Source organism: Pinus tabuliformis, chromosome 1_1 (assembly GCF_031772625.1).
Source record: "Pinus tabuliformis cultivar Carrire ecotype Pingquan chromosome 1_1, CPIR1, whole genome shotgun sequence".
NCBI classification, from domain to species: Eukaryota; Viridiplantae; Streptophyta; class Pinopsida; order Pinales; family Pinaceae; genus Pinus; species Pinus tabuliformis.
In genome coordinates this window covers 652743022-652754060 of record NC_142297.1, presented here as the reverse complement: position 1 = coordinate 652754060, position 11039 = coordinate 652743022, and the positions used below count along the sequence as shown (strand labels likewise).

At 38.4% G+C, this 11039-nt stretch overlaps 2 protein-coding genes across 2 annotated transcripts; both read left to right on the top strand.

Moving 5' to 3' along the window:
- The first annotated feature begins 6976 nt into the window (after positions 1-6976).
- LOC149215082 (toll/interleukin-1 receptor-like protein) lies at positions 6977-7594 on the top strand. Its single transcript, XM_089389614.1, has one exon. It carries the CDS (start codon positions 6977-6979, stop codon positions 7592-7594), a length of 618 nt encoding a protein of 205 aa, XP_089245740.1.
- A 325-nt stretch (positions 7595-7919) lies between these two features.
- Positions 7920-9740, top strand: LOC149215081 (disease resistance protein L6-like). The gene is made up of 2 exons (XM_089389613.1): positions 7920-8125; positions 8393-9740. The coding sequence occupies exons 1-2, from the start codon at positions 7920-7922 to the stop codon at positions 9738-9740; spliced, it is 1554 nt and encodes a 517-aa protein (XP_089245739.1).
- Positions 9741-11039: the final 1299 nt, after the last annotated feature.

Genomic DNA, 11039 nt, shown 5'->3' with positions numbered 1-11039 from the left:
TGTCATCCAACAGTGTCTACAACACCAAGCCATTCATGGATGAGGTATTGTGTGATGTTGCTCCTCTTGAAGTTTGTGATGTATTATTAGGACAGCCATACTTGTTGAAGCTACATGATCTATATGATTCTAGACTCCGCTCTATTATTATTTATTTGCTAGTAAGTTATATAGCATACCAGAGGTAGCCCCACCTACTACAATCTCTTTAATCTCTACTAAGCAACCCAGTAAGATCATCTCCCAGACTAGGAAATTTGGTTTCTTTTTTGTTCACTCTGAAGGTTGTAGCCACATCCATGGCCCCTGGGAAGGGTTCCTCTATGCAGCAGAAGCAGGTGGACATAGTCATGGAAGAATACAAGGATATCTTCACCTCGCCCACATGGGTATCCTTGCACTGTCAGGTCAAGCATTCGGTCAATCTGAATGCTGAAGAACCTTTATCCAACATGCCAATATATCACCGCTCCATTATGGAAAATGAGCAGATCAAGTGGAAAGTCTAGGATTTGCTGCAAAATGGGCACATCCAACAAAGTTCCTTGCCTTGTGGGAGCCCGTTTGTATTTTCACAGAATAAGGATGGGACTTAGAGGCTCTGCATTGATTATCAGGCACTAAACAAAATCACTGTCAGGAATAGGTATCTAATCCCACTAATTGATGACCTTCTAGACCAACTCAAGGGGGCTAAGTATTTCAATAAGATCGATCTGAATTCTAGCTATCACTAGGTTCCAATAGAGCCCACAAATTTATGAAAGACCGCCTTTAAATCCAAGGAAGGAATTTTTGAATAGTTGGTTATGCTCTTTGGGTTGACAAATGTCCCTGCTACTTTTATGAGGCTAATAAATGACGTCTTACAACACTTCACCAACTCATTCATGGTTTCTTATCTGGACGACATCTGTATCTTCAGCAAGAGTTGGGAAGAACACTTGCAACGCATTTGATAGGTCCTTCAAACCTTTCGGCAAAACAAACTGCGTTCCAACTTGGAGAAATGCACCTTTGGCATGATCCAGGTCCAATATTTGGGTTACATCATAGATGAGCGTGGTATACATATGGATCCAACTAAGATCCAAGGCATTCAGGATTGGCCAGCCCTAACCACTCTAACAGAGCTTGGCATCTTTTTGGACCTTGCAAATTTTTATCGGAGGTCCAGGTTTGGATTCTCTCATATCACTTGGCCTTTGAGTCAGATTACTAAGGGCGGGGTGAAAGAAAAAATTTCCTGACCAGTCCTTGTCGCAACATAAGACATTCGTTGACTTGAAGCACCGACTCTGCTCTGCACCGGTACTCACACTGCTAGACCTGCAACAATCATTTGAAATCTAGACAAGCACCTCAAACTATGTTATTGGTGTAGTCCTCAGCCAGCATGGGCATCCAACAGTGTATCATAGTGAGACACTTTTCGATACAATTCGGAAGTACCCCACCTATGATAAATAAATTTATTCCATCGTGAAGCCTTGCCAGCAATGGAAGCATTACATTCTGGGGAACCAGACGGTCATCCACACCAATCACCAACCACTTCAGTTTATACAGACACAAGGGAAGTTACAAAATGATCGCCATCAGAAGTGGTTTACATATATGCAACAATTCCACTAGAACATTAAATACAAAAGGGGAAACACCAATAATGTTGCAGACTGCCTCAATCGACCCCCGGTTACAGCACTGACTATTATTCTCAACTCTTTTGGCCATGAGACCTTTGGATGGCTGCAACTATACAAAAATGATCCAGAGTTCATCTCCACATACCATATGTTCCTAATTTCCACCTTCAGGATGCATTATTGTGCTACCTGGGACACCTTTATGTTCCTTCAAGTGAGTGTGCCAAGATGATTTGGGAGGTGCACTACAGTCAGGTCACAGGACACTTTTGTTTGGAGAAAATTGTGGCTATACTACAAGAGTAATTTTATTGGCCCAAACTCCGACTAGATGTTGGGAAATATATAAGATCCTACACTACCTATTGCATCGCCAAGTTAACCATCAAGAATTAAGGCATGTACACTCATTTTCCTACTCCAATACAATCGTGGGAATCCATCTTCATGGACTATATGTTTGGCCTCCCTACTACCAAGCATGGTAATGAATATGTATTTGTGGTCGTGGATAGATTTTCTAAGATGGCTATATTGGTGGCCTGTAAGAGGAGTATTAGAGCAGAGAAAACTGCTAAACTATTCTTTGAATGAGTATGGGTACATTTTGGGATCCCGTAGACCACTATATTAGATCATTATAGTAGGTTCCTAAACACATTCTGGTCAAGCCTCAGGACACTATTAGACACCAACCTCACAAAGTCAATTTCTTTCCATCCCTAGACTGATGACCAGACAGAAGTCATCAATAGGATGATAGTGCACATACTCCACATGTACAACTCCAAGAATCCACGAACCTAGGATGAGAGTCTTCCTTATGTGCAACACAGTTATAATATAGCTCTCCATAGCTCAATTGGTCGCAATCCTTTTCAAGTGGGTCTAGGATTTCAACCATTGTGTTTGATTGATGTTTCCTTGCCTTATACGATTACATAGACATAATCCACACATGTATTATCTAAGGTTGATAAAATGACCAGATTTATTGAATGCATCCAGCACATCCACCATCAAGTTCACGACGTCTTGGAGAAGTCAAATGCCAAGTAAAAGTGACTACATGATCAACATTGGGTGCCACACAAGTTTCAGGTGGGAGACAATGTTTGGTTGCATTTGTAGAAAGAATGCTTTACCAAAGCCCATCAAAAGCTTAGGTTGATAAATTGACTAGATTTATTTAATGCATCCAACACATCCACCATCAAGTTCATGACGTCTTGGAGAAGTCAAATTCCAAGCACAAGCGACTACATGATCAACATTGGGTGCCACACAAGTTTCAGGTGGGAGACAATGTTTGGTTGCATTTGTAGAAAGAACGCCTTACCAGAGCCCATCAAAAGCTCATACCACCCTGATATGGTCCTTACGCTATTACCATGGTTGTGGGAGACAATGATTTTGAGTTCAACATTCCCCCTTCAATGGCCTGGACCTAGTGTTCAATGTGGACTACCTTCGACCATACTTCCCACCATTATTGGACACATCAGACATTGCAGAACAACTCACACGAATATAGTTAAACCCATACTGCATGGAATAAGACACAAGTAATCGGATTATGGATACACAGGTCAAGAACAATCGCTAACAGAAGATCCAACTATATCGGATTGTCAAAGTTGGCCAACTCCTACACCAAGGAAAATGGCTCACCAAGGACCAAGTTTAGTAGAAGTTTCCCCATTTCATGGAGGCACTCAACACAATGGGGAACATTGCTTCCTAAGGGGGGAGAACTGATCTAGGTGGATGTTGGTGGCCACCCACCTATTCCACTTAGACCCCCACCACTATCTCTTTAAGTTTTTTAGTTTCCTTAATTGTGGCACATTTACTATTTTTGGAATTTTTTCGAGTCTTGAACTTTCGAAACCGTTTTGAGGCTTTAAACGACATTTTTTTGGTAAAATCGAGGTTGACATGGGGCTTTAATCAATTTTGGACACTCAAAATTTGTAGTCGTAGGATAGATATTTCTGACGAGGCATTGTGCGCATCAAACAAAGGTCGTATGCCAAAGTTACAACGCTGGAAAGTTAATGTACCAATTTACTCAAACTGGGCCCATAGTTTGGCGCTTCATCTCCTACGGTTAGTTTTTTGGATGTTTAGGGTTTTCCATATTTTCTCAATGATAAATAGGCCTATGAGCCTCATTGTAACATAGTTCAGAGGCATGTAGCTGCCACATCTCTTCTCAGAGATAAGCTACCATCGCTTGAGCTAGTCTTATTTCCATTCTGTTTGTAAGCATATTTCAGTATTTGATATTAACGAAATGAAGTGTTATTTATGATGCATCTCTGTATTTATGGTTATATCTATAATGTTGTGTTCTTATTTAAGTGTGGATCATTCAAGAAGATCAATTTCTTGAATTCTTGATTCAATTTCTTGTAATAAGGTCCATTTCTTGAATTCTTTATATACCTGGAGATAGGTATTATAAAAACTATGCCTAAATAAAACAAATTCAATAAAGTTAGGAAATAAATACTCATCCTAAAAATTAGTAACTATATATCGATAAAACTTTCGTTTGTTTTTTACTAATTTAATTATATTCATTTAAATGGGAGTTTTATTGTATAGTTGTTGCATGCTGTAAAGAAAATTATAGTAGAAAGTTGACCTAAAAAAAAGGTCAAATTAAAAATTAACTAGAAAAAAAAAAACTATAATTAATGAAATTGGAATTTAAAATAGAGGAAAAAAGACAGTAAAAAAGACAATATAAGTCAAATTAAAAAATAAAAAAATTAAATAAAAATTATTAGAATTTCTTTTTTTTTTCCCTTTCAAAAATTTCTCATCTTAAATTGAAAAAGTGGAGAAAAACATTATAATTCATGAAAATAGTAATAATAGAAAAAAAAAAAAAAAAAAAGTTGAATAAAAAGAAAAAAAAAAAAAAAAAAAAATTGGTAACTAATAGAAAAATGAAAGTTATTAAAGACCTCAACCAATCACTTTACAAATAAATAAATTTAAATACTAATAATAAATAACAAGAATTGAATTGCGCATTGGGGGTTTTCCCGGTGTAGATGTAACTGCATTAAGTAAGTCATTCATCTATGACCATTTAACAAAAAATGGGTTTTCCCGGTGTAGATGTAACTGCATTAAGTAAGTCATTCATCTATGACCATTTAACAAAAAATGAATTAAGCATTGGGGGTTTTCTCAATGCATTTTTTGGGATATAACTGCATTAAGTAAGTCATTCATCTATGACCATTTCCATGAGAGGTTGTCATAAGTGACTAATTTCTCATGATTTTTTAATAGTCCACTTAGCACATAGATATCATTTTTTGGGATTCAACTGCATTAAGTAAGTCATTCATCTATGACCATTTCCATGAGAGGTAGTGGTAACTGACTAATTTCTCATGATTTTTTAATAGTCCAGTTAGCACTCATTGCATTTTCTAGTGATTTTTGAATAGTCCACTTAGCACATAGATATCATTTTTTGGGATTCAACTACATTAAGTAAGTCACTCATCTATGACCATTTTCATTAGAGGTAGTAGTAACTGACTAATTTCTCATGATTTTTGAATAGTCCACTTAGCACTCATTGCATCGGGATACTCACAGGGGAAGTGGGATTGAAACTAATGAAATAAATGGCATAGCATCAATCATCACTTTTGGGGCTTGCACCTGGTAACAAGACTTCGTGGGAGTTTTCCCCACAATCAAGCCCACTTAGCTTGCTACCCCATTTGCAAAACCTTAGCAAGTATTTTGCCTCATGAACCATTCAGGTAGAGTTCCCTTCACTCTTTTGAATTAAGTATTGGGGGTTTTCACAATACACTATATTGAATTCTTAATATTATACTATAAATAAGTGAAAAAATATTTGGTAAAAAACAAATTAATAGGAAATCCAAAAAACAAACTATACTTTATTGGGTAATAAAAAATTTACAAAATATTTGTACAAATTAAAAAAACAATGAAAAATAATTTCAAATAAAATGATTTATTAATGAAGTTGGAATGAATTCGGCCTGGAGTATGCCGTAAAACTGCTTCTGCTTGGCTAAGAGCTCGTCTTCCTCGGACGTAAGGAAACAGGTTAACGGCCCAAGACCCAGAGGCATCTGGCAGGAGTGAGAGCCTGCTCCCGATTACGGACCACCAGCAGGGTTATGCCAGGTGGCGTGGTTTTCCTATTTAACAGTGATGAGTCAAACCCAACATTCGCGGATAGCAGCCAGAGATGGCTGTCCTCACTGTTGGTTTGACACCTGAGTTGATAGGTTTTACCACCTTCGGAAAAAAAAAAAAAAAAATGAAGTTGGAATGAATAACAACTTACTTTTATATAGATTTCTTGAGGGAAAAAAATTATATTAATTTCTTTAGAGAAAAATAAAAAACAATTATAGTTATTCAACAAAATCTGGAAAAAATTGACAAATTTTTAAATTCTTGAGGGAAAAAAATTATATTAATTTCTTTAGAGAAAAATAAAAAACAATTATAGTTATTCAACCAAAATCTGGAAAAATGGCAAATTTTTAAATTTGGGTAATGACCTTTGACTTCCTTTCCCTTAAACCTATACTTTAATAAATAAATAAACCAGGTTAAATAACTTAAATATTTAAGTTTCATTGGCTTCCTCTGCATTAAACCTATATTTCAACAAGTCAAAAATTTATGATAACTAACTTAATCATTTACATGTGAAATTTTCTCAAACATTTATTTTTATTCAACGCCAAATACATTTGAAAAAAGAATACATGACACAGAAGCTTAAACCCCTGGCGCCTGAGTAAATAATTCTACCTCTCTATTTTTTATGTTCTGCCCATCATGCGTGTCACCATCTTAGGAATCCCGTCATGAAAATACCATTAAACGGAGTCTTTATTGTTCTGCGTATTGGGATGTTTATCATTTAAATCCAACGCATAGAGCACGCATGCAACGCATAAAGCACGCCCAGTAGAACAGATGTGACAACTGCCCCACCCAACGCATAAAGACGCCCATTAGAACAAACGTGACAGCTACCCAATACAGCTAACCCCTTTGCCAGAGATTAATGCAATCTCCTAGAACACTTCCGGCCATCTATCCACGCTACTGCACATCATCAGTTTCGCCAGAGATATTCTCTACAGGCCTGCAACACATTCCTCCAGCGGTCTAACTACACGCCTGCGAATAATCATTTTGGCCAGAGATCTGTTGTTGCCTACAACGCATTCCTCCAGCGATCTAAGTACACAGCTGCGCATTATCATTTCAATTTTTCTTCTATCCATCTATTCTTTCCAATTTCTATGGCAGAAGTAACAGCCACCCCTCGTCACCCTGACATTGCTTCCTCCTCCACGGCCTCTTGTTGTGCGTCGGCGTCGACTTCTTATGTCCATTATGACATATTTGTCAACCATTTTGAGGATGAAACTAGAGACTTCGCCATCGCTCTCTGCAGTCGTCTTATTCACCGTGGATTGCATGTTTTTCTGGATGAGCTGGACTTCAGCGATGAAGAGGAGTTTCAATCTCGAATGAGAGATGCCATTTCACTAGCCTCTCTTCAGATCGCCATATTTTCTCCAAACTATGCTCAATGGAAATGGTCCATGGATACGCTCGTCAAGATGACAAAGTCGGAGGCGCCTATTCTCCCCGTTTTTTATAAAGTCGAACCGTTTCATCTCAGGTTTACGAGCAAAGATGACAAGGGACCATATGCTCAATCGCTGCGTGCCCATGAGGAGAAAGGACGATATGGCTCGCAAATTATTGAGGCTTGGAGAGACGCTCTGTGCGATGTTTCCAATATAAGTGGTTTCCAGCGGAGAGCAATGGGTGGGCATTTCCTACCATTCAAATCCTTAATGATCGTTTTCAATTTGATCGATTGGCAGCGGTTTCTCACCATTGTGACTTAATACATATAAGCGTTTCTCACTGCTTATTTTACACTCTGCGTGTAGGGGCCAGGAGGTGCTCTTGGGTAAAGTCGTGGACAGCGTCTTCGAAACCTGTCCTCCTCGCGATTAGCATGTTTTCTTGAGTCATCGCGGGCCAGACACGAAGGAGAAATTCGCCCAGCCTCTCTACGATCGCCTTGTTTGCCATGGATTACGAGTCTTTCTGGACAACCGGGAATTGGTGGGGGCACTCAAGATTGAAACTCAAATAGAGGTGCCTATTCAATTCGCGTATGTCAATATAGTTATATTTTCTCCTAGATTTCCGGAATCTTCCTGGTGCATGGATGAACTTTTCCTAGTGACAAAGGCCACGGGTACCATTTTACCCGTTTTCTATGAAGTGGAACCTTCCGATCTGGATGGAGTTTACATTGAAACCCTGTACTCCCACCACCTATTGAAACAGCGACACGAGACACAAACTATTGAGAAATGGATAGGCGCTCTTGCCAATGTCCCAAAATCAGATGAATTCATGCTGACCCGGTAAGAATTCTTATCATCTTTTCCAACAGCATCCTTGTGTCATTGCAAATTCGAGGTATCTAATACTTAACTATTAATTTTGCTATTCATCCAATATGTGTAGTTTACTTTACTCCAAACCCGTTAACTGGATCTGCAATGGATATAACCTCAGACCTTTCCCATCCCTGAAGTGCTGTTTTCAATTTGCTGGAATACATGTCATTAGAGTAGGTAATTCTCACTGCTTATTAAATCGGCTTTACTCTTTTCTAACGGAATATTCAGGGAGGAGCTCAAGCAGGAGCTTATGGATAAGATTGTCGAAAGGGTGTTGAAATATATTCCAAAACCATCGGAACGCATGATAAGCTCTGAAGTGCAAAGAGCTGTGAAAAGTGTTGTAAACGATGTTTCAAAACGGTCCGAAGTCGTCCCCGCGGAAGACTTTTATATTGGGCTGCTGGAAAAATTCGAAGATTTCGAGAAGGCGGTGCTATCGCTGCAAGAGGAAAAGCGTGTAAAGGCCAAGGTTGTGGGAATTCTTGGTGGTGTCAGAATTGGGAAAACAGCGCTGGCAAAAGAAATTTTCAAGTGGCAGAGATCAAATTACAGTAAATCCTCCTATTTCTTTAATGTGAGAAACTATGCTAAATATGCTCTAAAATATTTGCAAAGTAAGATCATTAAGGACTTGGAACATAGTCCTAGTAAAGAAATTGAGAGTGTCGAAGAAGGTAAAGAGATACTCAAACAGCATCTCCAATGGTGTCAGGCTCTCGTAATATTAGATGATGTTGATCATGTGGATCAACTTTATGCATTGATGCCAATCCTTCACCCAAACAGCTTGATTTTGGTTACCTCTCGTCACAAGGATGTCCTCAATAGGTTCGGTATCGTAGATTCATCAATTTATCATCTAGCCGGACTAAATAGAGAAGACTCCCGAAAGCTTTTACTCTCCTTTGCCTTCAATCTCCAGTATCCACCACACCCGTCAATCTATCATCTACTTGGACTAAATATACAAGATTTCCAGAACCTTTTACTCTCCTATGAGTTCGATCGCCCGTTTCCACGACACCCTTCTGATTATCCGCTTTTTGAATCTCTGGTACTTGAGTTCGTAACGGCCTGCGATGGTTTGCCAGAACTGTTGAAAGAGCTAGGGGCGAGTCTGAGAGGAAAAGATAGATCTGGCTGGGAAGAGCAATTGAATCAACTTCGACACAACTGCAAACTACTTATCCAGAAAAAGCTTAACATTTGTTATGATTCACTAAATGAAGAGGAACAGCAAATATTCTTAGATGTTGCTTGCTTCTTCATAGGTGAAGGTGAAGACAGAGATAGCGCAACAAGGATACTCTGCATGGAAGGACTTGAGAAGCTAGAGAACAGATGTCTATTGAAGGTGACCACTAAAATAGAAATGAATGAAGTCCTGCGAAATTATGGAAGAAATAAGGCTAACAGATTTACGCCACGTCGACGTTGGCATGAGGAGACCAAGCAGATCAATGATTTGCTTGAGAAATCGCCATCTGTAAGTGCTTATGCAATCCTTCAAACCTTTGTAAACGGTTTAATACTTTTGAATTTCTATTCATTCTTAATGTTAGGGATTTTCTGATAAAATTCCAAAAACAAAAATTCAAACACACAGAGGCAATGCTCTCTTTCCTTCCATAATCTTTTTGTGCACAGGGAAGCTTTAAAAAAAAAATTACATTTCACCACCATAAAAACATTTCTATTCATTAAAATATATGGCTGATACATATTCATCCTCTTCGCTGAGAGGGATTCACCACAAAAATACATTTAACAAAAAACATTTACTCTGTCTCCACATGAGAATTTACTGAGCTGGGTTTATTGCTGTAAATCCCTTTTTACATTACTGCTGTAAAACTAATTTTTTACACATACCGCTGTAAAAAAAACTTACACAGGCTTACTAAACAAATGCGCTCCTCTCTGTTCTTTTCTTCATGCACTGCTGTGCAAATTCTCTCTATCCTCTTTTGCTGCCCCCGAGCTCTCACATATTACTATTGGTCAACACATCACATGAAAACATATTACAACACACGACCCCTTTTCATTTTTTTTGAAAAAACAAAACAAAAAAAACAATTACATTTTACGTGCGGTAAATATTTTTAACACACTGACCAGACCATGCCTTTCTTTAAATGCACCATACCTTTGACATATAAAAAAAAATTAGAATTTAAAACTTTCATCTACGGGCATATTAATTATATTGTTTTACGGGGGTCAACCCAAAATCTTTTACTCCACGCAACATTAACTTGATGCAGGCCCGTATGCAGCTTCAGGCAATCGACGGTGGAAGTTGATGAAGTAAATCGGACGGTGGAGGAGAATATCGGGAGACATTACTTAACTGAACATTACGTCCCGATATGTCAGAGATGATGACGTATGGGGAGAGCCACGCGTCTGCACCAAATTTTATCGGAGTCAAAAATACGGAAACCACTTTCACGCAAAAGCGGTCTGATATGCATAAAATGGTTTATGGTTTTGCTGAGCGGTTTTTGAGCGTTGTACGTCAGCGCAGTTTAAATTACATATTCAACACTCCCCTTTAATTTCAACTGCTGAACATTCGGTCATACCGAGACACTTCCTCAAAAATTCAAAGCTTTTCTGATCCAAAGGCTTTGTCAAAATGTCTGCTACCTGTTTTTGAGTCCTGCAATGTTCTAGGACAATTTCTTCATTGTTCACCAATTCTGTGATGTAGTGAAACCTTGTATCAATGTGTTTCGTTCTCTTATGAAACACTGAATTCTTTGACAATGCAATAGCTGAGCTATTGTCACAAAAAATCACTGTTGCCTTTGCTTGCTCTTGGCCTAAGCTCCTCAACATTCTTCTCATCCACACTGCTTGACATGTT

Coding starts and splice junctions, on each gene's coding strand:
- LOC149215082 (XM_089389614.1), top strand. CDS start 6,977: ATGGCAGAAGTAACAGCCACCCCTCGTCACCCTGACATTGCTTCCTCC.
- LOC149215081 (XM_089389613.1), top strand. CDS start 7,920: ATGGATGAACTTTTCCTAGTGACAAAGGCCACGGGTACCATTTTACCC. Junction 8,126..8,392: donor GATGAATTCATGCTGACCCG/GTAAGAATTCTT, acceptor CGGAATATTCAG/GGAGGAGCTCAAGCAGGAGC.